This window comes from Podarcis vaucheri, assembly GCF_965113315.1.
Source record: "Podarcis vaucheri genome assembly, chromosome: 1".
Classification (NCBI taxonomy): Eukaryota; Metazoa; Chordata; class Lepidosauria; order Squamata; family Lacertidae; genus Podarcis; species Podarcis vaucheri.
This window is the reverse complement of record NC_138759.1, coordinates 10,874,524-10,900,263: the sequence shown is the minus strand read 5'-3', so window position 1 is coordinate 10,900,263 and position 25,740 is coordinate 10,874,524. Positions and strand designations below refer to the sequence as shown.

General features: G+C 45.5%; 1 protein-coding gene and 1 long non-coding RNA gene across 6 annotated transcripts in view; one reads left to right on the top strand and one right to left on the bottom strand.

Annotated features, from left to right (window-relative positions):
- The first annotated feature begins 3,372 nt into the window (after positions 1 to 3,372).
- Positions 3,373 to 25,740, top strand: part of PPP2R5E (protein phosphatase 2 regulatory subunit B'epsilon) — a 93,002-nt gene continuing 70,634 nt past the window's right edge. Inside the window, exons 1-3 of one of the 5 annotated variants that reach the window (XM_082218082.1) lie at positions 3,373 to 3,488; positions 6,692 to 6,794; positions 22,434 to 22,594. In XM_082218082.1, coding sequence (XP_082074208.1) covers positions 6,706 to 6,794; positions 22,434 to 22,594 — 250 coding nt within the window. In that variant the 5' untranslated portion in view covers positions 3,373 to 3,488; positions 6,692 to 6,705. Of the gene's footprint in view, positions 3,489 to 6,691; positions 6,795 to 19,393; positions 19,807 to 22,430; positions 22,595 to 25,740 lie in introns of those variants that run through there. The other 4 variants (XM_082218081.1, XM_082218084.1, XM_082218085.1 and 1 more) reach the window with 4 other exon arrangements.
- On the bottom strand, positions 14,350 to 18,831 carry LOC309531101. The gene is made up of 2 exons (XR_014219071.1): positions 18,682 to 18,831; positions 14,350 to 16,660 (listed from the first exon to the last, which is right to left on the bottom strand). It is a non-coding gene; the product is annotated as an uncharacterized lncRNA (long non-coding RNA).

Genomic DNA, 25,740 nt, shown 5'->3' with positions numbered 1-25,740 from the left:
TCATAGAGTTGGAAGAGACCACAAGGGCCATCGAGTCCAACCCCCTGCCAAGCAGGAAACACCATCAGAGCACTCCTGACATATGGTTGTCAAGCCTCTGCTTAAAGACCTCCAAAGTAGGAGACTCCACCACACTCCTTGGCAGCAAATTCCACTGTCAAACAGCTCTTACTGTCAGGAAGTTCTTCCTAATGTTTAGGTGGAATCTTCTTTCTTGTAGTTTGGATCCATTGCTCCGTGTCCGCTTCTCTGGAGCAGCAGAAAACAACCTTTCTCCCTCCTCTATGTGACATCCTTTTATATATTTGAACATGGCTATCATATCACCCCTTAACCTCCTCTTCTCCAGGCTAAACATGCCCAGCTCCCTTAGCCGTTCCTCATAAGGCATCGTTTCCAGGCCTTTGACCATTTTGGTTGCCCTCCTCTGGACATGTTCCAGTTTGTCAGTGTCCTTCTTGAATTGTGGTGCCCAGAACTGGACACAGTTTCCACTGCCAGTTTCCAGATTCGCTCCACTGCCTTGTCTAACACCACCCTATGTTCCAAGTTCAGCAACCACAATGTAGTACCACCCGTTACAGCGTGTAAGCCCTAGCGGTTTTCTAGGGAAATAAGGAAACAAAAAGTCGGCAGCGCTAGTCCTGTTAAGATCCCCTAAATCCCTACAAGATCTGTACATAGTAACATGAAGTTTGGTTGTAACATGCCGAGTTATGCATAAACTATGCAGGCCTGCACATAGTTTCGTTGTGGGTTTTGCAAATATTTAAAGTGGCTTCGCAAAGCAGCCCGGGTCAAAATCACAAGCTCATTCAGCCTCTTCTTTCTAGCCCTACCTGTTCTCACTGCATGCCTGTGTGTTACGTAAGAAACAGCTCACAAATTATCCAGGAAGAATGAGATTCTATGGGCGCTTTTGATTTGTGAAGAGTTAGCTATTATGATACAGGCAACATTCTCAGCAGAGATGACCCCCCCTTCACCACTAGTGTTGGACTAAGAATGGCAAGTCCAGGGTGGAAATTCCCACTCGGACACAAAAAGCTCATCGGACAACCTTGGGACAACAGCTGTTTTTCACTGGGTTGTTGTGAGAATACAATGGGGAGGGGGAGAAACCACATGGAGGCAAGGTGGATATAAATGTAATAATAAATAAATGTGCAAATCCTGTAGGCTGGAGAGAAGAAAGACTATTTCCTTCCCCTCTCCAATGTTTACAGTCAGCATCATTCTCACTGAATGCACAATGTGACCATATTTTGTCCATCACCTAAAATCATCTACATGAGTGTTCTGGGCACCACAACTGTTGCGAATTGGTTCATAATACAAAATCCATGTGATGACAACCAAAACCCATGCACAATGCCTGCTGGAGATGTTACATGCTCTAGCAACAGCTGCAGTCATAGTCATTAGATGGCAATATTCTTAGTGATACACTCATAATTCAGTGATTAACCGTCTAGGTTCCTGCTCAGTCTGAAATAACTGAATACAACAATTCTCACTAGAGGAACTGGGATCTCCCACAAAACTAATCTTAAGGTTTTTTGTGATGTAGATTTTATGTTTAAGTTGCTTCATAGATAGATAGATAGATAGATAGATATAGATATAGATATAGATATATAGATATAGATAGATATAGATATATAGATATATAGAAGGTATCAATATCCATCTATCATGGATGCTTTAGATGAGATTCCTGCATTGCAAGGCGTTGGACTAGATGGCCCTTTGGTTCCTTCCAACTCAATGATATTGAATGCTATTGTTTTATTGAATTTAGGAATTTAATTGATGAAGGGTGGTTTAAAAATGGATTAAGTAAACAAAGTGTCTGTGCCATTAAGAATTTAAGTGACTGGATCTTACCATTTTAGATAACCGGATCATATACCATAACTTTAGCTATGAAGCCAACATATACAATAAAAAGTACAGGATATTTTATGAATAATTCACTCTGAAAATATCACCTAAAACCTAGCTACACATAAATGGTGTTCTCTTCCAAAAGTAGTTGTAGCAATGCATTTTTCAAATGAAGGCCACAAAGCAATAACCATTGTGAGAGTTTGCATATATTCATATATTCATAACTCAACTGTGCTTTTTGGGTTGGGTGATCACCTCAGTGCTACAGATAAAACAAAATCAATCAGGGAGGTGCTTTTTTTTTTTTTTTTAATCCCAAAGGCCACCCAATATGCTACAGGCAGGATTAAGTATTGAGATTCAAAACCCCAGTCTCCTAGGGTGGCATTCAACTAAGTTGTACTCAGAAACTGAGTAACTGAAATTAACAAACCTAACCCCATTTGCATTTATTTTTGCTTTGAGTATAACTTAATTCAATACCACCCCTACATCAGATGGCACTATCTAAAAGGCAATAAGGACAGGGCTGGACAGATTTAGAACTTGTTAATTCAGTTTGGCCACAACAGAAGTGTAAAACTATTGTGATTAATTGCAGTCAGTTATACTTTTTAACATAATAATAACAGCGCATTTCTCTTTAAAAATGAAAGGGGGTGGGAAATATGAACATGTAGCTTAATGAAAACTTATTCCAACTTGTCAGTGACATTTCTTTATATGCTTCATCAAAATCTATTAACAATCCAACAGGCACTGAATAGCTTTGAATATAGGAAGTGCCATTCTTAAATTAACACATGCAATTAGCTGTTGGAGGCTCAGTGTTCTTAATGCCATCATGCCACTACACAGCATTTGGCATTTTGAAGACTGTAGGAGTGACTGGTACACATTACAAAACATACAGGCTACCTTATGAAGGCAAGGGTCTCTTATGGTAGACTCAAATAATATCAATAAGAACCATTAAGTCTGCCTTATCCCAGAATTTTGCTGCTGCAAAAGTGGGCATAAAATACTGCAGATTTTTAGTTGTCAGAATAAGGCTTTCCAGTTTGTTGTTGGGTTTTTTTTAAGTCCTGTTGAAGGATGGAAATTTGGCACCAAAGCAACATTTTAGGCAGCTGACAATTTCTGGAATTTTTCCAATCCTTTTCACAGGAGTTTAGTGGCACCATGGCAGGTCAAAATCTGGTTGACAGGCCGTTAAGTCCTCCACGGGGAGTGGATTCAGGTTCAACGGACAGGGCAAAATTTTACTTTTTATGCTTGTGATTCCAGCTCAAGTGAAAATAATAATTCAGCACAGTGGCCGTATTTCAGTTCAACTCCCAGAACGGAAGTAATAAGAAAGCACAGCGAATGACGAGTAAGCAGGACATCTTCCGTCAATTTTTGAACTCAAAAGGAACCTTTAGGGAGGTGGCTATCTCACACGTTGGAGGGAGGGAGGCAGGAAAGGGCAGAACTCTGGGCTCAAGTGTATTCTGAAGCAGTTGGCGATGACAGTTGGGACAGAAGAGAAAGCATTCTGAAGAAAGCATCACGGAGAAGAGCAGGAAACAAGGGGAAGGGAGGAAAATGAGCAGAGAGTGAGTGTTGGGAAAGGGTGAGGAACGGAAAAGTGAGCCAAAAGGGAATAAGCAAGGAATGAATGAAATGCAACAAGAGGAAGCAGGAGCAAAATGACAAGACAGAGACACACGAGGCAAGATATGCAACTGAATGAAATGACAGCCCAGTCCTTTGCCGAAAAGCAATTCTGGACGCTAGTGATTTTGCAGAGCGGAAGCGACGGTTTGATTATATTTTTGCTGCCAGTTGCTTCTCAGCTGAGAACTGCTCCCTCCTGCTGCTTTTCAGCAAACAAGCAACAAACAAACAAACAAACAAACAAACAAACAAACAACCCAGGCCACCAGAGTTTTCTTAAACATGATTGTGTATAAAAGTGTGGTTGTTTCACTTCAGAAAGGCATTTTTTTACTCCACCAGTTTCTAACCGAAAGCAGATCGGTGCTGGGTCTGGCCTCAAACTCCACGATTCTTTTAGCAGTGGCAACTGTGTATTCACTTCACATTAAAGGCTTATTTCAGTGTGTTTTTAACCAGTGTGCCGTGGCACCCTGGGGTGCCTTGAATGGTGGTCAGGGGTGCCGCAGGCAACTAACTAGCCTCTGTCCCTCTTTCCTCCCTTCCCTCCTTATGCCCTCTCACACCTCTGCCTCCCAAAGGCTTGTGCGGCTGTCTGTTGCGGCAGCCCTGGTGCAGTATAGCTGAAGGAGCGTCTCCACTTCCATCATTCTGTCCAGACACTGAGGTCTAGCGCCAAGGGCCTTCTGGCAGTTCCCTCCCTGCGAGAAGCTAAGTTACAGGGAACCAGGCAGAGGGCCTTCTCGGTAGTGGCACCTGTCCTGTGGAACGCCCTCCCATCAGATGTCAGAGAGATAAACAACTACATGACATTTATAAGACATCTGAAGAGGCAGCCCTGTTTAGGGAAGCTTTTATTGTTTAACAGACCACTGTGTTTTAATATTTGGTTGGAAGCCGCCCAGAGTGGCTGGGGAAATCCAGCCAGATGGGCTGGGTATTTAATAATAATAATAATAATAATAATAATAATAATAATAATAATAATTTACTACTACTATTATTATTATTACAGTGGTGCCTTGCAAGATGAAATTAATTCGTTCCGCAAGTTTTTTCTTCTTGCGAGTTTTTCGTCTTGCGAAGCACGGTTTCCCATAGGAATGCATTGAAAATCAATCAATGCGTTCCTATGGAGACCGTCCGGGGACAGAGGGGACCTGTTTTAAAGCAAGGGAAGGGGCAGCGGGGGGAATCGCTTCTCCCCGTTGCCGCCCCTTGGTTCAAAAGGGGTCCGGGGACAGAGGGGAAGGCGCGCGCGCGCCTTCCCCTCTGTCCCTGGAGATTGTGGGGCTGGCAACGGGGAGAAGGGATCTTCTCCCCGCCGCCCCTTGCTTCAAAAGAGGTCTGGGGTGCGGGGGCAAGCTTCGTTTTGCGAAGCAAGCCCATAGGGAAATTCGTCTTGCGAAGCAACTCGAAAACGAAAAAACTCTTGCGAGGCGTTTGTCTTGCGGGGCACCACTGTATTATTATTATTATTATTATTATTACAACCTCCCCAGGCAAATGGTGCCTCTGGGGCTGGCCAAGGGGTGCTGGTTGCCAGGAGCTGAGGTGGCCTCAGCTGAGTTAGCAAGCAAATGGGTGAGGAGCCCAGCCAGCCAGGACACCAACCCTTGCTGTTAGGAATGGACAGATTAGTGGGAGGCCGGGCAGGCAGTCACTGCGCTGGACTTTCTTCTGCTTGCTGCGTGCAAGGCCTGCCTGGGAGCCAAGTACCCGGTGCTGAAGCAGAGCCTTTCTGCCATGTAGCCCCAGCAGTGCCCACTGCTGCCTCCAAGGTAAGGTGCTGGCCTCACGTCCACCTTTGGCCAGTCTCCATCGGGCCATTAAGGTTGGGGGCATCTTCTTCCCAGACACCTGTGGGGCACCCCTATTTCCTTAATTAACTGTATATCTCCCACGTACAGTGCTTCAACCACAGAAGCAAAGCGGCACAGAAAAGCATTGGCTATGATATTCTGTTCTTATAGTTTGTAACATATTTGTAACGCTTTAAGAGAGATGCTGCGAATCTCTCAATAGTCTCTTTTCTTCAAAAAATGTAAATCAGTACAGAAATGATCTCAATAAAAGAAATATTAAACCAAAATGAAATGCATAACTGGCCCAAACATTAAAAAATAGGAAGGGAAGTCCCAATTCCTGCAAAAACCTTAAAGTAGTCTTAGATGAGATATTGACCACATACCTACTGGTAAAAATAAGCAGTTGGATCAGACATTAGGAGAATACATGCAAAACACTTATGACTGTATTCTAAGAACTGGACTTGCAAATGAACACTTAAGTGATGAATATCTCTCTTCCATTTTCAAGTTCACTAAAGATTTCACCCTGTGCCAATCTTACATAAAAATTGATTAGAAGCTGCACCATATTCCCATGAATATACTTTTGTGGGGAAAGGCCCCCCTTTTGCTTTCCCGATTGTGAATTCAACACCATGGATAAAAGTATTACGGGCTTTGTAGAGTTTTGTGAGCTTTTATTCTATATGACACAGAAGATATGTCACAAATGAGGTCACAAATCCCAGAAAACACAAGTACATGCTGGCAAGGCACATATAGACTCAGCTTGAGATATTTTGATTGGTAGGCACTCCAATCCCTCTCAATTTTTTTTAAAAAAGGAATTATCTTGACAAATATCTTAAAGATCCCTCTAAATGATCATAACTGAAACATGAGTGCTTGCAATTTCTTGAATTTTGAACAAGGGCATTTCCAAAAGATCTATTAATGGGACAGCTATTCTTCTTCAAATATATTCAGTGGGACTGTCTATGCTAAAGGGTAGTTGTGCAGCTTCACAGTCATATCAGCAGAAGACAACAATGAGCTGCATCATACTCTTGAGTAGACCAACTGAATTCAATGGACATAAGTCTTGATTAATTGAGATCTCTCAAATTCAATGGGTCTTCTCAGAGAATGACTTTCTAATTCAAGAGGACTAAGATGCCTCAGGATATAGAAAAGCCATTATACATTATCACAATTATTTTTATATAAACCCAGATGTAAATTAAGCATACAATTGCAACACGTAAGCTGCTGCTGTTTGCAAATATGGCCATGAGGTGTACATTAGTTACATTACATAGTTAAAGACATTCTGACCTTTCTCAAAAATACAGGGAAGCAAGAATTCATGGGAAATGTCCAAGAAAGAAAAGGAAAGCCGACCAATAAGAAAAGGAAGCTAGGAGCAAGTTTGCTGATTGGAAGAAAAAGTACAATGTAAGTCTAATTTCAACACTGCTGCAACTCCTCATACTGCTCCAGTTAAGGAAATCCGTTCCACTTAAAAAAATTTAGATCAGGAACTGTGGGTCAAATGCACATGCAGTTGCATGGAAAGTGGATGATGTGCCCATTTTTCATGCTTTCCTTGGAATGCAAGTTCTCTTGCCCATTCCCATACACATACTGGCAAAACTCATCATGTTTGTATACCTTCTAAAAGCATAAGTTGAGTTTGCTCAGGGTAATTTTGCTTCTGTGATACATAAAAACGCAGTCACCAGCAGTTCAGTTGAGACATAGCAAACCATAGTTTGTGCTAATCATAGTATAGAACTGAAACTATGTTTTGAACTTCCAGCATACAAACCATGGTTTTAGAGCTGCATTCCTACTTTAATTTTCCATCCTGTAAGCACCTAGCATTGTAAATTCATGAGGCCACTGGTGCCTCTATGGGTCAACAACCAAAGCAACTGCTGTATCAATTATTTGCCAGTTCAGACAGCATGCCAAACCAGAATTTGTAAAATCATTATTTACAAGCTCAATTCAAAATACGGTTTTTAACTCTGGTTTACTGGCTTACTATAAACTGATTTGCCAATGCATATACTACACCAAATAGGGTTGCTATATTTCAAACAGCGAAAATTCAGACAGATAAGTTGTTGGTGGCAACCCTACATCAAATCTTGGCTAAGCTACCTTTGTTGTGATGTTTGAATTCACAGAAACCTTAAATATGAACTAGAAGTGATAATGGTGAATTGAACTACGTCAACACCAGAACCCTTGGTGCACTTTTGGTTCTATTATAAAACTCTTTCATTCCACATATACTTTTAGACATATTGTGAATAATAGCACAGTAAATTCATTGTGGCTGCAATCCCAGAATCACATGAATTCATTCCTAACAGATTCTTCTTGAGCTTTTTCTGGATGGCTTGCTCTTCGGACAAGCAGGCCTTATAGTTTGGAAGCTCCCCCTTTCTAGTTTAACCCCACTACTTCTTATGTTGTGGATAAACAAGTGTCACCCCCTTTTTTACATGCTTTATTTTTAATAAAGTGCACATGCCACCTCTTTTTAGATGAAAACATGCTCAGTTCCTTTCCAGCCCCTTAATCACTTTTTTAAAGTTCCCCTGAATTTTCCAAATTACCACTACCTTCTCGATGCCAGCGGAAGTTATTTTCAGCTAGCTGCCAAAAATAGTGTAGCTGCATGATCCTCCGAGAGGAAAAATGTGTCAGAAAATGGATTGAGGATTGCAATGACACTTGGGACTTCGAGGACAGAATGATAAGACCACAAGAAAGCCCTTACTGGATTTGAGCCAGGGGTCAACACTGCTGCCAACAGTGGCCAGTTAGGAAGTCCACAAGCAGGACACAACTGAAGGCATTTCAGCCCTTTATTTTAGTTGGTTGCTATGTCCCACCCCTTTCCCACTCTCAAGATGATATACCATATTTTTCGCTCTATAAGACACACCTTTTGCCTCCTAAAAAGTAAGGGGAAATGTGTGTGTGCCTTATGGAGCGAATGCAGGCTGCTGACCACTGTGCAGCACTCCCTCTAGCTGTTCTAGCTTCTGGCACGGGGAGCCTTCATCCCTGTGCCCTGTGGAGGCTTCGTGGGGCTATCCCTGGCTTTTGCGGGAGGTGGGGGAAGGGACAGAGCGCACAGCTCTGTCCCTTCCGCCACCTCGCAGAAAAGCCCCCAAGAGCCGCGCTCCCTTTAAAGAGCCGCGTGGAGCTGCCCTTCAGTGACGGGCTGCCCTTCTCCCTCCTTGGGGAAAAGCCTGCAAGTGCCACACACAGGCTCCTCGCGGCTCGTGAAAGGGAGAGCTGAGCAGAGCCTGGGATGCACACAGGCTCTGCTCAGCACTCCCTTAAGCTTTTCCCTTGCATTCTCCCTCTAAAAAATACAGTGGTGCCTCGCAAGACGAAAATAATCCATTCTGTGATTCTCTTCGTCTAGCGGTTTTTTCGTCTTGCGAAGCAAGCCCATTGACGGATTAGCGGATTAGCGGCTTATCTGCTGATCGGATCAGCTGATAAGCGGCTTAGCGGCTTAGAAAAAGGGGGGGGAGGGAAAAAACCAGCAGGAACTCGCAAGACATTGTCGTCTTGCGAAGCAAGTCCATAGGAAATTCATTTTGCGAAGCACCTCCAAAACGGAAAACTCTTTCGTCTAGCGAGTTTTCTGTCTTGCGAGGCATTCGTCTTACGGGGCACCACTGTAGGTGCGTCTTATGGTCAGGTGCGCCTTATGGGGCGAAAAATACAGTAATTACATGGGGTTCTCCCCATTCAAGAACTGGCCAGACACAGACCTGCCTAGCTTCAGCTGCATCATATGCTTTTATACTATGCTTTGGAACCTACCAAAGAATTTGCTGTTCACCTCCAGCAAACAAGGGTTACTTTTCCCCTGTGCCACCCCACGACTCCCAAGTTTTCTTTTCCAGTCACCACCTATTCAGACTTCATCAGCCTATATATGAAGTTAGTAAATTTATTGTTTTCTACAGAAGGGAATGTGACTGAACAATTATTGACAAAACAATCCTAAATTATGAGATTATTATAGACCTAAAATGTAAGATTCCCCCCCCCTAATTTAAATATACTCCAAAGCAGTATTGGGAAAATAATTGCCACTAATAATGCATTTCCATCAGCTGATAATTGTATCCTGGAGATTACTCCTCCCACTTGCTCCAACAGGAAGGAATTATGCAAATTATCTTAGAATTTCTGGCTTTGACAGCTGGGAGGAGTAGCTGCTGTCTTCGAGTTTTCTGACTTGCCTACTCCACATTGACAGGTCCTCTGAGGAATTCTATCTTCATCTTTACTTAACATGTACTATCTTCAACTGAAATCTGCCTCACACAGTGTTGCTGGGCAGGGATTCTTGGCCAGAACAGTATGTCCCAAACACTACAGTTGTCAGGTGTTCATTCTTTCAACAGTTGATCTGTATTTTGTAAAAGCCATCTCTAGTGGCTTTTAGCAGAATATCACTGAATGTTGAAAGTCAAGAGCAACTGTAATTTCTATCAGCAAACACAGATATCATTATGTATTAAATAGTCAAAAGATATTCAAGCCACTACACACACACACACAGTTTCTTGGAAAGCAGTTGTGCTCCACTTTAATTGCAGTGTTTCACAATCTTGGGTGCTTTATAATACCATTCATAGTCATACACACATAAATAAAGGTGGCATATTTAAAATGACTGAAAACAAGAACCACCTTAATTACTGCATAGCTTCTAGTGCTCAAATCTCTTAAATTGTAATAGTCTGGAAAAAACGTTACAGGGAACGTTTTAGAGAAAATGATTAAGGGTCACCACCTAAGCCCAGAGAACTAGCCATATTTGATGCTGTAATAATAATAATAATAATTTATTATTTGTACCCCGCCCATCTGGCTGGGTTTCCCCAGCCACTCTGGGCGGCTTCCATAGAAACCAAAAAACACTAAAATATCATACATTAAAAACTTCTCTGAACAGGGCTGCCTTAAGATGTCTTCTGAATGTCAGGTAGTTGTTTATCGTTTTGACATCTGATGGGAGGGCGTTCCACAGGGCGGGCGCCACTACCGAGAAGGCCCTCTGCCTGGGTCCCTGTAGCTTTGCTTCTCGCAATGAGGGAACCGCCAGAAGGCCCTCGGCGCTGGACCTCAGCGTCTGGGCAGAACGATGGGGGTGGAGACGCTCCTTCAGGTATACTGGGCCGAGGCCGTTTAGGGCTTTAAAGGTCAACACCAGCACTTTGAATTGTGCTCGGAAACGTACTGGGAGCCAATGTAGGTCTTTCAAGACCGGTGTTATGTGGTCTCGGCGGCCGCCCCCAGTCACCAGTCTAGCTGCCGCATTCTGGATTAGTTGTAGTTTCCGGGTCACCTTCAAAGGTAGCCCCACGTAGAGCGCATTGCAGTAATCCAAGCGGGAGATAACTAGAGCATGCACCACTCTGGCGAGACAGTCCATGGGCAGGTAGGGTCTCAGCCTGCGTACCAGGTGGAGTTGGTAGACAGCTGCCCTGGATACAGAATTGACCTGCGCCTCCATGGACAGCTGTGAGTCCAAGATGACTCCCAGGCTGCGCACCTGGTCCTTCAGGGGCACAGTTACCCTACTCAGGACCAGGGAGTCCTCCACACCTGCCCACCCCCTGTCCCCCAAAAACAATACTTCTGTCTTGTCAGGATTCAACTTCAATCCATTAGCCGCCATCCATCCTCCAACCGCCTCCAGGCACTCACACAGGACCTTCACCGCCTTCACTGGTTCTGATTTGAAAGAGAGGTAGAGCTGGGTATCATCTGCATATTGATGGACACCCAGTCCAAACCCCCTGATGATCTCTCCCAGCGGCTTCATATAGATGTTAAAAAGCATGGGGGAGAGGACGGAACCCTGAGGCACCCCACAAGTGAGGGCCCAAGGGTCTGAACACTCATCCCTCACCACCACTTTCTGAACACGGCCCAGGAGGAAGGAGCAAAACCATTGTATAACAGTGCCCCCAGCTCCCAACCCCTCTAGACGGTCCAGAAGGATGTTATGGTCGATTGTATCAAAGGCCGCTGAGAGATCCAGCAGAACCAGGAAACAACTCTCACCTTTGCCCCTAGCTCGCCGGAGATCATCAACCAGCGCGACCAAGGCAGTTTCAGTCCCATGATGAGACCTGAACCCCAATTGGAAGGGATCCAAATGGTCTGCATCCTCCAGGCGTGCCTGGAGTTGTTCAGCAACCACACACTCAATCACCTTGCCCAATAATGGAAGATTTGAGACTGGGCGATAGTTGGCCATACTGGCCGGGTCTAAATATGGTTTTTTAAGAAGCGGTTTAATGACCACCTCTTTCAGCAGATCTGGGAATGTTCCCTCACAGAGGGAAGCATTCACCACCCCGCAGAGCCCATCGCCCAGCCCTTCCCGGGTTGCTTTTATTAGCCAGGATGCGCAAGGATCAAGGAGACAGGTGGTTGGTTTCACGCATCCAAGCAGCCTGTCCACATCCTCAGGGGTAATGGATTGAAATTGATTCCATGCAACTTGACCAGACAGGGCTCTAGCACTCTCCCGCCCCAGCCCTGCTCCCACGGTGGTGTCTAGCTCCTTCCGAATATGAGTGATTATATCTGCAAAAAACTTAGCAAAATCATTGCAGGAGATCTTTGAGTCTTTACAAGGCCCCGGTGGTAAAGGTGGTTCCGTTAAATTGCGGACCACCTGAAAGAGTCTCCTGCTACTATTTTCTGCAGATGCAATAGAGGCGGTGAAGAAAGTCTTCTTCGCCGTCGCTATCGCCACTTGGTAGGCTTGACTTTGAGCTCTAACCTGTGTCAGATTCGGAGTGAGTTTTCTGCCACCGACGCTCTAGCCGTCTCAGCGATTGTTTCATCACCCTCAGCTCCAGGGAAAACCACGGGGCTGTCCGGGCTCCATGCAATCGGAGCGGGCGCTTCAGAGCCAGACAGTCGATAGCCCTGGTTAACTCCGCATTCCAGCGGGCCACCAGGGAATCAGCTGAAAGGCCATCAACATGGGATAAAGCATCCCCTACCACTCTCTGGAAACCATTTGGATCCATTAAATGGTGGGGGCGGACCATCTGAATTGGTCCCACCTCCCTGCAGAGGGGAAGGGACGCTGAGAAGTCCAGTTGCACCAGGAAGTGATCTGACCATGGCACTTCTTTAGTTTCACTTTTACTTAGTGTCAGATCACCCACGTCACTAGAGGTGAATACCAGGTCTAAGGCATGTCCATGACTATGAGTTGGGCCCAACTTATTCAGGGACAGCCCCACGGAGGCCATGCTTTCCACGAAGTCCCGAGCGGCCCCTTGTAAGGTCGTGTCGGCGTGGATGTTAAAATCCCCTAGGACAACCAAACTAGGTGTTTCCAGGAGAACATCCGCCACGACCTGAAGCAGCTCGGACAGGGAATCCTTGGTGCTGTGGGGAGGTCGGTACACCAAAAGGAATCCTGTACTGCCCCTATTGCCCAACTTCCAGAACATGCACTCAGAAAACTGGGTCTTCCCAGTAGGACGCCTGATGCAAGCTAATGATTTCCTAAAAATCACTGCAACCCCCCCTCCCCGCCCACATGACCTGGGTTGCTGTGCATAAGAGAAACCTGGTGGGCAAGCAGTGGCAAGGACAGGCCCATCTGCTTCCTCCAACCAGGTCTTTGTCACACATGCCAGGTCAAATCCACCATCCACAATCAGGTCATGGATGGCAGTGGTTTTATTCATAATTAACCTGGCATTACACAGCAACATCTTCAGGTCATGTGGGTTTCCCCTGCTGATTCCAGTATCCATCCGTTCAAGGCCAGACCCGGAGGCAGGGATAGTCCTCAAACAACAACTAAACCTGCCTCCTTGGTAATGACATGGTCTGGTCTTAGCGTAACTCCGCCTTCTGCCCATGATCACCGAGATCAGATGTCCCAGTGCTTCCCCCCCTGTGGAACTTGTCCCAGCTATCGTGTTGGCTGGGGCCCCACTCCCAGGCAGCCCTGATCCTGCCCCTTAAAAACAAAACACAAACTATACAGAACCAATAAAACAACAAAAAACAAAAACAGAACAATTATACTAAAATTAATCCCCCACCAAATATCCATCCCACCCACCCACCCCCAACAAAGGAAAAAAGAAATACAAATTTAAATTGCCACCGACTGCTTGAGGACATTTTAAAACACATTAAACAGTTGGAACAGGGAAGCAATCGCAGAACACTTCCCAACTTCCCAAAAAGTTTGTTCCAAATAAGGGCCCGGGCCACACCCCCTGGGCCAGTTGGAAAAGGCCCTGGAAGGGAGCACTATAACCAAATATTTAAAATAAGCTACACGAAAAAGGAAGCTAAATATTTTCAAATGTGTTATACTTACTGTGCTTTTTACAAATTAATATTCCATTTGCTTCAAGGTCAGACATCTGCATGTCACATGATAGAAGCTGGTAGCACGGTATCCTTCAACATAATCTCTTTGCTATCAGATATACCATTGAGATAAAACACCCTTTATTATTGGGTGTCCAACTTGAATCTAATGAAGGGGCGGCAATATTTTATTATTCTTATTTACTATGCTCATGTAAACAAAAAAGGATGCGTGGGATATGGTGTATAATTTTTAGAAAAGGTGCATACAGATGTGAGGAAGCAGAGTCCTACTATAGCTTATCTCTCTGTGTTCTGTTATTTCAGGCACTTTTCTTCTGGTCTGGTTGCCATGCCAGATGTCAGCCAGGCAATGAGAAAAGTGTCTGAAGTGATGGGGCACAGCAAGGTAAGGTGTGTGTATGTTTATTTGTTAGGATGAACATAAGCAGCTGTTCTACATCGAGTTACACTTTTAGTCCATCTAGTCTTGTCTACACCAGGGTTTCCCAATATCCACTAAGCCCTTGATGAGCTTATAAAGCTGTTGCTGATCCCAAACCAAATTCATAGGAATGTAAATGAAGGCAAGTGAAGAAATATCAATATATAACCAACATTTATTAATCAATCAATCAATCAATCAATCAATCAATCACTATTACTATGAACCATTATATATATAGTGAAAAAGTGCAAATAACAACAATACATACTTTTTAATCTTTTCTAATGAGCTTCAGCAAGTACATGAATATTTGGCTGTAGGTATCATTGTTCCTTAATGTTCAGCTCATTTCTCTGTTTGTTCAGAAGAGCACAAATATATATGAATCCAGATTTAACTCTGTATGGACCTGAATATGCTTGCAGTGGTTTGGGTATTTGACAGCAGTTCTCACTGCTCTAGCAACCACTGAAAAGTGTTTTTGCCTCAAAATTCATGCTCATTTAGATGAATTCCTGCTGTAGGTTAGGCCCCACATTTGCACTTCCTGTTTGCAAGTACAGCAGAGAGACATCCTAATCCAATCAGAAAACTGCATTCTGTAATTTCAAAGTATTCAAAACAAAAAACCTTAAAATATTAGAAGCATATACAGTCATACCCCGGAATGAATATGCTTTGGGTTAAGCATTTTCGGGTTGTGTTCCGCGGCAACCCGAAAGAAATGGAGCGCGTTACTTCCGGGTTTCACCACGCGCGCATGCGCAGACCATCAAAATGACGTCACACGCATGCGCAGAAGTGCCGAAGCGTGACCCGCGCACGCGCAGACACGGGTAATGTTCACTTCGGGATGTGAACAGGGCTCCGGAATGGAACCCGTTTGCATCCCGAGGTACCACTGTAGCTGGAAGGGCCCTTGAGGGTTATCTAGTCCACCCCCTGCAATTCAGGAAAGGTGTGTTGTATAGATCAATAGGTCATTGTCTGAAGTACTATTCTCAGCTCCCCATTACAGGTGCAGCAAGTTTGTGAAATAGTGGTATTATAGTTTGAGTTTGAATGGTAGTAATGCCTTTCCTTTGCAGGCTTTTTTGTATTTCATTAAATTTGCAAAATAAGACATGATCTTTATAGTGCAACAACTCATTACCCAGTGATGGTTCCACATATTTCAGAGATTCTACAGCTGAATTGGCTAGTCTTTGTAAACAATCTTCCTTTGAGAGTCACTGTACTTTTGTATGCAGAAGCAGCTGGGTGAAATTTTTACTATTACTTTCACTTAACATTGCAAAAGGCCACCTGAGCCTCAAATGACAGCAAGGGATTCAGGAGCACCCACAAGCTATGTACCCACTCCTCCAGAAGGAGTGTAACCCCATCAAGAGAAGGCAACTGCCCATCCATTTGGTATAGGAAACTACCCACTAACTGTGCCTCAGTGAGTTTCAATTTGTTGACTCTCATACAATCTAATAAAAAACGGTCCAGCACACCTATGTAAAGGAGAAGTAGAGCTGTGTGTCATCAGCATATCGCTGACAACAAACTCCAAAACACTGGATGACCCAACTCAGTGGTTTCATGTTAATGTTAACTAGCATACGGGATAAATTTGAACCCTGAGAAACCCCACAATGAAGGCTCCACAGGGCCGAAGAACATGATATAAGTATCAACCTCTGGAATAGACTATCTGACCACTGAAAAGCAGTGCCACCCACCTACCCCAACTCATACAGCTGCTCCAGAAGGATACTATGGTCTATGGCATTGAAAGCCACTGAGAGGTTGAGAATTAACAGGGACACATTTCCCCCCTCTCCTGACAGAGGTCATCATACAGGGTGACCAAAGGAGTTTCTGTGCCCAAACCAGACCTATACCCCAATTGAAATGGATCTAGAAAATCAGTTTCCTCCAAGAGTGCCTGAACCTGATCTGCGATGATGCAATCAAGAACCTTACCAAGAAGAGGAGATTGGCAACTGGCTGGTAATTACTTAAGATTTTCTGAATCCAGGGAAGGCTGCTTAAGGAGTGGTCTTACCACTGCCTCCTTCAAGCAGGCAGGGACCACCCTGTCTCGCAGGGAGACATTAACCACCTCCCTAGCCCAGCATGCTGTCCTCTGCCTGCTAGTTTTTATCAGGCATGGGGGCAAAGATCCAGAAGGGAAGCGGTCCCCCGACTGATTCAAGTATCTTGTCCATGTCCTTGAGCATTACCAATCATGAGAACTGGTTCTACACCAGAGCTGTGTACAGCCCACCATCTGTATCTCTGTGGTAGTTCCAGAGTAGGCTCCATGATCAAGAACTACAGGGGATGACAGCGCAATGGTGTGATTCCTAGTCACCTGGAGCTCCAAAAGTGCTCTAGGCTTTGGAGGGGCTCAAAATGATGGAGAATGTCCAAGATGGAAGTGGCAAATTTACTCCTCAGAGATCTGGACAGCAGGCAACTGCAAACAAGAAACATTAACATGATATTTAGTTAAAAAATAAAGTTCTTTATTTGCTGGGAAGTACAGTACTTGCCAATCACTGCTGGTGTCCCACTGGAAGCAACTACTGCAATGTTACATGTGGATTGTCGTATTTCTCAAAATACTCCTCCAAGCACAGGAAGATCGCCTCAGCCTTCAAGTCAGCTTTAAATAATTTGGCAAAAGGAAACACACTGAATGTGCACCTTTTGCTGGTACCGCAACACCTTACATAAATCAAAAGGCTATTACAATTTCCAAACACTGACTTGCCCAGCTGGATAGGAAATTAAACTGTTGAAGTCACTGTTATTTGAACATCATGGGCTACCTCATCAACAAGGTGCTGAGGGGAATTGTTATTCAGTGCAATCCTCTTCAAAATAGGTCCTCCATTCAATTTCATAACCATTTGTATAACTACTTTTCTGGCTACTAGAATGAGCTCCTTGCCAACATTTTGCAGCTTTCCTTTCTTTGCAATTATAATGGCAATATAGCATGGTCTGAAATACTGCTGTATTGTAAGATCATTTTATTTTAAAAGGATTCGTCATTGGCAAGGGAAGTGCACTCTGTACATGGTTACACTACTTACTGGGAACTATGAAACTTCAAAAGCTCTACCATAAGAGCTACAGCCGTTCTCCAGTCTTATTTCCTTCAGACACCTTTTGCAACCCCCAACTTCATATAGGGCAAACAAACATGGCTGTCCCCAGGGCTTTTTTTCAGTCAGAGCTCACCTGAACTCAGCTCTGGAACCTCTCAAGTAGGTGCCATCGCCATTCTAAGAGAACAAAGGAGAATTTCTTGGTGAGCTCTAGCATCTCTTTTTCTAGAAAAATTGCACTGACTGTCCCCATCATTAACTCATTGGGCCCCAGATGTGAGCCTTAATTCTTTCTTAAGCAATGAAGTGGCATGGCTGGTCTGGAATTTTGGGTGGGATTTTTCATATGTTGCAACACTTCTCCATACAAAAACCAGCACCATCACTCCCTCCCTCCATGTGGAAACCTTACACAGAAGCTAGGACGGTGTCTTCTCCTTGGCAAGCTAATTTCCTTACACAGAGGAAATACTTTTGGACGCTGGAGTATTTCATCATACGAATCCCCATATGTAGTGAGGACACCACCCCAGTGGGGACAAATTCCGAGGGCATGTATACTGACTGGCCAAAGGAACAGGCAAGGCAAGACCATGCTGCATCCTGCAATCTGTCACAGCTGGTGCATCACTGCACCTGGAACACTAACCCACGCCTACCAAACAAGCTTCTTTTAGGCAAAGAAACGGCCAAAAGTTATTTGGGCAGGGCAGAAGAGCATGCAACTTCTTCTCGTTCTCTGATGTCCAAGCTGCCGTTCTCCAGCTGCCTCTCCCGGCCTGGAAGCAGCACCCAGATAGGCGCCAAGCCCTCACAGGCTCCAGGGGCTTCCTTGCTGCTGGGCTCCTCTCAGACGTCTCCGCCCCAGGCTTCTGCTTCCAGGCAGGTAGGCACAGGATCGCACCTCAAACCAGGGCGCAAACCGCTCCGCGGGGTTTGCTTTGTGGGTTCTCTCTCAGAAACGTCTCTTCCTCTTTCCTCACAAGCCAGGCAGCTGCTCCGCAAAATAATAACAAAAACAGCCTCGCAGAGAAAAGGGGCGATCCCAGGATCAGGGCGCGCGCGCGCGGCATCCGCGAAAAGGCGACACGGGCCACGGCCAGCGAGCTTCCGCTTCTTCCTCCACGCGTCGAGAAATGCGTCACGTGCGAATACTTACCTCAGCCTTCCCAGAAAAAATATATCCCCGCACCCCCCAAGTCCCTTAATTTCCAGAGGCCAAACGGAAGCTTCCCTCAGGAGACCGCAGCCGCCGGCCGTGGCGGGAGGCAAGAGGACCGCGGAACTCCGGCGGAGAAGGGGGGGCGGGGAGAACCAACCCACCCACCCTCGCCTCTCCCCGCGAGCCCGCCGGTCTCCCTTCCCTGACAGGAAACGCCCGTACCACTCGGCTCCCGCCGCGGCCTTGTCCTCTTGCCGCTGCTGCCACTTGAGGCGATACGAAGCCGGGGTGGGGGGAAGGGGCCGGAGGAGGAGGAGGCGGAGGAGGAACCGACTTGCTTCCGGCCCAATGAGGCTTCGCGTCGGACGTTCTGGCGGCGGCGGACGTCAACGGTGTTGGCACGCGCACTCCCAGCCTCGGCTCCCCCTCCTCCCCCTCCATAGCCATCCTCCCGAGGGGCGTGGGCGCGGGGCGGGGCCTCGAGGGTCCCAGCATGTTCGGCTGCGAGCGGGGGCCTGAACGGCTGGCTCGGCTGACTGACGGTGTATGTGTGTGTGTGAGAGAGAGCGAGAGCGCGTGCGCGCGCCGGAGAAAGCGGGAGAGGGCGCGAGCGAGCGTGTGTGTGTTTGAGAGAGAGACGGGAGAGGGCCATGGCCGGAGCTCAGTGACTGACTGACTGACTGACTGACTGACAATAGGGACGAGGGAGAGCTGCCGCAGCCGCAGCGACAGAAGGCGGGGAGAAAGGGAAAGAGGCCGCCTGAGAAAACCTTCCGCAGCAGCAGCAGCGGCAAGAGCAGCGCCCGCCGCCGCCGCTTCTCCTCCCTCCTCCTCTTCCTCCTCCTCGCCGCACCCCGAACGAAGGCAGCTCGGGCCGCGCTCGCCCTCCTTCCCCGAGGCCGCCTCGCTGGGAATGTGAGAGAAGCCGCCGCCGCCGCCTCGGCTACAACCGCAGCAGCAGCAGGAGGAGGAGGAGGCCTCTCGGGCGGCCGCCGCCGTGTCGTTGGGGGGAAAGGAGGGCGGGAGCGGGCCGAGGGCGGCAGCGCATGGGACCGGAGGGAAAGACGAGGAGAAGCCGCCGCCGCCGTTGCCGCCGCCGCTCTCGCCGCTGATTCCCGAAGCCGCCAACGCCGCCCTGCGCTGGGGGAGGCCGCCGAGGCCTACCAGGCTGCCGCTGCTCCTGCGGCAGGAACCGCGCCGCGGCCAGAGAGAGGCGCAGGCACACGCGCGCCGGCCCGGCTCGCCCTCGCCGCCTCCGCCGGGGATCGGGGCCTTGCTCCTCCTCCTCCTGCTGCTGCTCCTTTTTTCTCCTCCTCGTCTCTGGATTCTCTGCCGGGAGGGTTCAAGGTAACTTCCAGAGAGAGAGCAACCGCCCGGCCGCGCGTGTTGGGAGCGTTGAAGGGAAGGCGCGAGGGGATCGCCCCCAATCCGCCGGGACGAGGTGTTTCCCCCCCCCTCCAGTCACCCGGTGTCACCGAGGGGGTCGCTTCCGTCCCTCTCTGCCCGCCGGTGTTTCCTCCCCGCATTGCCTCTGACAGCCAGTTGCTCCGCAGGCGCCCAAACGCCGCCTCCCCGCCGCCCCCCCTCGCTTAAAAATAATAACGGTAATCCCCGGCTTAAGCCTGCGCTGGCCCAAGGGGGTGAGAAGGGAAAGCGGGCGGTGGGGAGGGGAAGGGAAGGCCACGCTGGGATATTAATAACACCACCCCCCCCCCGCGGGGCGCAAACACAAATAAATAAGATCTACAGTATTTCTGCGTGATTATGTCCAAGGAAGCAGCCGCCCGCCGCGGGGAGGGAGATCCGAAAGAGATCTTGTCCTCTTCCGCGCCCCGCGTTGCCTGCCGACTGTCGCCGGGGCTCGTCGGGTTAGAATTGGACCCTTAACGAAGCGGGAAAGGGGGGGGGGCGTTGCTAAATTTACAGCCGAGAAGGGCCTCCAAAAGCTTCTTGCTGACACAATGATCCCGCCGTCGAAAGGATCTGCTTGAGGGCTTGTCCATTAATACGGTTAGCCGTTCCATTTTGAGACGCCGCGAAAATATTCCAGGAGAGATGGAGACGTAGTCCTAAAGGGTTGTTGACAATGCGAAGATAAACCCCTGCCTAGCAGGCCCGGAAACCTCAGAGTGCAGCGCCAGCCTTTGCATGCTTATTCAAGAGTGAGAGCCAGGTTTCCCTCTGAGTAAGCATGCTTTGCATTGGGCTGTGAGTGCAGGGGTGTTTTTTGAGATTCGGGTTCCCACCTGAGGACCAATAACATCCTTGTTGTTTGTGTGGAGCTTCTCTCAAATATGTCTTACAGGCTAGTTTTATACATCTTCAGTTTGGAAAACTGTGGCTTCACATCTTCATGGTATATTTAATATTTTAATTTTTCATACTTAAATTGATAACCATAATAATAACACAGTATCATTAATCTTTTACGAGCAAGCTGTGTTATTCAGGATAACAATGCCGCAACGGCCATGAGAACGATAAGTTGATAAAAGTATGGATTGTTGTAGATAAAGCTGCTCTCACTGCTGAGTGACAAGGGCTTGTGATTCCTTGTAGAGGTTGAGAGTACTGTAGTTGTTGTACACACAATTCTGACACACACACACCCTGTGCTTTTTACACAGCACTGGTCATCTTAAAAATCAACATGGAACTCTCATATATGAAAGTTCAACTTTTGGACTGACACAGGGCAATAAACATTTAAATCAATATTCAATGATATTTTATAATTGCAAAGGTCTTGTGTGTATAGCATAGTCCCATTGACCAGTAATGTGTCCTGTGTTGATTTCAGTGCCCACTATTTGCAGTATGAGATCTTGCTATTACGTTTGCTGCTATTTTAAAATAGTAAATCATAAGTAAAAAACTTTATTATTTTAAAAGAATATAATATGACATGTTTAAATAATCCATAAGGACAATATCTTGTGTTTCCTTACATGTAAGGAGAAGGTGATGTAATTTTTAAAAATTGATCTACTTAGTGAGGTTGTGGGTTCACAGGGGTTCATTAGTTTTAGGGTTTCCTGGCTTAGGGCAAGGAATTGGACTACAACACTCCTAGTACTTCCCCCAATTTCAGAGACTCAAGAAATGGGAAACAAAAGAAAAAGGGAATTGCAGGTTAGCACCATAGGTAATGGACATGATACATCTTTGACTAGGGGTATCTGGAATATTGTATTTATGCAATAAGGACTGAAAGGCTCATTATTTATTTCCAGAAACGATTCCTAATACGAGAGTTCATGCCACCCATTTAAAGATGTTGTGAATTTGCTTTCCCTTTATTGCTTGCATAATTGCTATGATGCATGAAGGAGAACTTAAAAATATCATCAAAAAGAAAAAAAGTGAATTGGAGCAAGAATGAGAAAAATAAAGACTGGTGCAGCTGCATATATGTACAGTGGTGCCTCACAAGACGAAAATAATCCGTTCCGTGAGTCTCTTCGTCTAGCGGTTTTTTTGTCTTGCGAAGCAACCCTATTAGCGGATTAGCGCTATTAGCGGTTTAGCAGATTAGCGGCTATTAAAGGCTTAGCGGCTAAAAGGCTATTAGCGGCTTAGAAAAAAGGGGGGAGCGGGAAAAAAACGGAACACTCGCAAGACGTTTTCGTCTTGCGAAGCAAGCCCATAGGGAAATTCGTCTTGCGAAGCAGCTCAAAAAGGGAAAACCCTTCCGTCTAGCGGGTTTTCCGTCTTGCGAGGCATTCGTCTTGCGGGGCACCACTGTATGTTCATTGCACTGGACTCTTTATTATTGTGGGATTCTCATTGCATGTATCTTGTCATACTAGGACTGGATGGACCAATGAACAAATTGGATTGCCCTCTAAGTCAGTTTCCAAAACTAAACTCCAGTTAGAGACAGATTTCTTGCTAGTATGATCTTTAAGGGGCAGTGAAGTTTGTGTGTAATATTTATTGGAAAAATTCTTAAAGATCTTTGTTCCTTTCAGTAGGGATATGTCCTCAGCACCAACCACTCCTCCATCAGTGGATAAAGTAGACGGATTTTCTCGGAAGTCCGTCAGAAAAGCCAGGCAGAAGAGGTCGCAAAGTTCCTCCCAGTTTCGGTCTCAGGGCAAGCCTATAGAGTTAACTCCACTGCCTCTGCTAAAAGGTAAGGCTCTACCAATCTTTATCAGTTGGAAAACAATGTTTTAATTATAAATAAGTTGTGGAAGAGTCAGATAATAGTTGCTGTTTGCAGAAAGAAAACAAAATAAAAAAATTCCTTCTGGTAGCACCTTAGAGACCAACTAAGTTTGTTATTGGTATGAACTTTCATGTGCATGCACACGAAAGCTCATACCAATAACAAACTTAGACATCATCCATGAGTTTAAAAAGACGCCCAGCCAGTTGCTAAAGGTCAAGTGTGGGAATGAGAGGCCTGATCCAACTGGGATTCTGCCACAGAGGGAATGGGGCGTCAACCTTTGGCCTGACCCCTCCTGCTGGGGTTCAGATCTGGACTGGGCCCTCTGCTGCTTGCTGTTTTCTTGGCAGTGGGCCCCCGCTTGCTCCAATGGGAGGTGTGTGCCCAACGCCATGCAGGTACAGTAGGCCCAATCTGGATTGGGAACAGGGAGGCAAAGAGTTAAAGCCCCCTAATCCCACCACCTAATCTTGTGCATGCACACGAAAGCTCATACCAATAACAAATTTAGTTGGTCTCAGGTGCTACTGGAAGGAATTTTTTTATTTTGTTTTGACTACAGCAGGCCAACACGGCTTACCTACCTTTATGCAGAAAGAAAGTTCACACTGGATTACAGTGAACTATTTAACTGCTCTATAGGTGTGTAATGTATGTGTAAATTCTATTGATGCTTATGTTGAATAACTGATTGCCAGTTCTGTTTATCATAATGTAGTTGCAATATTAGCAGACAGTGCATGTGCTGGGAGTTTAGTGGTTGATCACACAGCCTGATTATTTTCTGCAGCATTTAAGCTTTGACAATTTCTGCAGTTTCATTAGGAATCTGGACCATTGAAAAATCAGGGAAGCTTTTGTATATATTCTCTACCTTTCTCATTTTTATTGTTGGATCTTTTCAGCCTACCAAAAGTGTGCAAACATGGAAAACAGACGCTGTGTTTACTAACAGATAATTCTAGTAACTTGTACTGTAGTATGAAATGTTTAATTTTGGAGCTGCCAACTTTGTTTTGTTCTGCAGCTGCTTATATTTTCTGTTCCTTGCACTTAGTCAACTTGCAATTAGCAAGGTATGGAATACTCAGTAGTTTAACAAAGATGATCTCCTCATATATTGTTTGAAGGCACATAAGAATCTGGTTACATGGGTTTGCGCTGCCTTGGGTGCAATGATGGAAGAAAGGCTAGCTATAAATGTAATAAAATAAAATAAAAACCCTGTTTTATTTGAATAGCAAGTGGAATTTGTCAAGCATGTGCCAGAGCAGGCTTTATGAAGGACAGATGAACATATTCCATGTGACTGACGTGAGGCCTTGTCCAGGCAAACTTTGTTGTGAACCTTCAGGCCAGGCTGCATTAAGAGGGACTGGGTGACAGAAGCTTGGTCATGCTATACTTAGCTACATTTAAACAAACCTCACATAGGGTAGAGGAGCTTGCAGAACATGTAATCTTGGCTAATGCCATTTAGCTTGCCCGAGGCCTAATAAAACCAAGCGGGCTTCCCTTTTCTTCCTCTGAAAGTAGATTAACAATGAGAGAAGTTGGGAAGCACATGACAAGTTAAATACACCTTGTATGTTTTTGAGTATGGTTGACACAGTGAACTTGAGTACTCATCTTCTCCATTGTGGTCATTCATTGATTCACCTTGTGAAGAACTACTGTGTTAGACACATGACACTTGATTTCTTAAAAATGTCAGGTACCAGTAACTCGAAAGTTAAGGCACCAGTTCATATGGGCAAGGGAGGATATGGCTTGGCTAAATAGGCCAGGTATCCGATGGGAAATAGTTGTGGGAGGCCAAGAACAGGGACATAGAATGTTGGTCATGTTCATTCTCAGAAATGAGTTTCCCAGACTAAGTTTGTGCAGGGTAGGCTTTAGATCTATATAATGCAAATTAATAATTAAAAAAAATGGAGAGCAGGAATTGGAGTGGAATTGGAGGAATTGGAGAGCAGGAATTGGCTCTCCTGTATCACCTGACTCTCAAACTCAGCAGTGCCTGTCAGCCTGATCTGAAATACTGTAACGAGTTTTCTTGAGTGACAAGCAGCTATAGTGGCACAAGGGCCAGAGGAATTGGTTCCTCTTCCTGCAGGGCTCCTGAATAAAAGCCCCATAGCACCTGATACAATAAGTGCTTGGCTACGACTCCAGATTCCATCCAGACTGATGCTTTTTTCTAAAAATTCTCATCAAGAATCTGACACAAAAACTTGAGTTTTCAGTTCCATAATTTCCTAATAATCTGAATCCATCATCAGCCAGCACTGTTCTACCAAAACAAAAATGTTCTTCAGTGTGTTGAATTACCTGACTTTCCAAATATTTTTGTCGGCCTGTGTGGCATTTTGGTAAACAAATCAGTGTTGCATTTCAATATTAATAGAATCTTTTCAAAGCTTATGGGTCTGCAACTTCAGTTGCATTTTGCATGGTATGTGACAACATTGAAAGTGTATGATCACAGGGAGGTTGACTTGACCGTTAGGTGGTTATAAAAACTTTGGCAATTCACAGATCAAATGGTGGTTAAATGTGTTAAAGTTTTAGGCTAGTTGAACTACAGTTCAAAGGGAGATGGTAGTTCCAATTACAAAAACCCAGATTGTTTAGTTATTATGAATAGGGGAAACAATATTCTAAATCAGCTATTATTTATAGCTTGCTGTAGTTGACAGAAATTGAACTGGGTTCTTCTGCTTGCAATGGATGATATGACTGACAGATCTATGATCTCTCATTGTGCAGATATAAATTTATGTCTGTGATGTATAAGAGATCAAATAATTACTTTCAGATTTTGCTTGGAACTTCAGGGATAGCATGTATGTAAAGGCAATGGTTTTAAAACATGGATATGGTACTGGCCAGGAGATTCCTTCTCATAACTGTGGAGTTCATGTGTACTACGTAGGGCTGGGCAACAAGAAATACACAGCATTAGTTATTGGAAAGCACCATGATACAATTTAAAAAGTTGGCTGCCCATCTACATAAAACATTATTAACATTGTGGAAAATTTAACCATGCTCAATTGACTAGCTTCTCAGACCTTTAAAGACATCAGAGGCATGCAGGGGCTCTC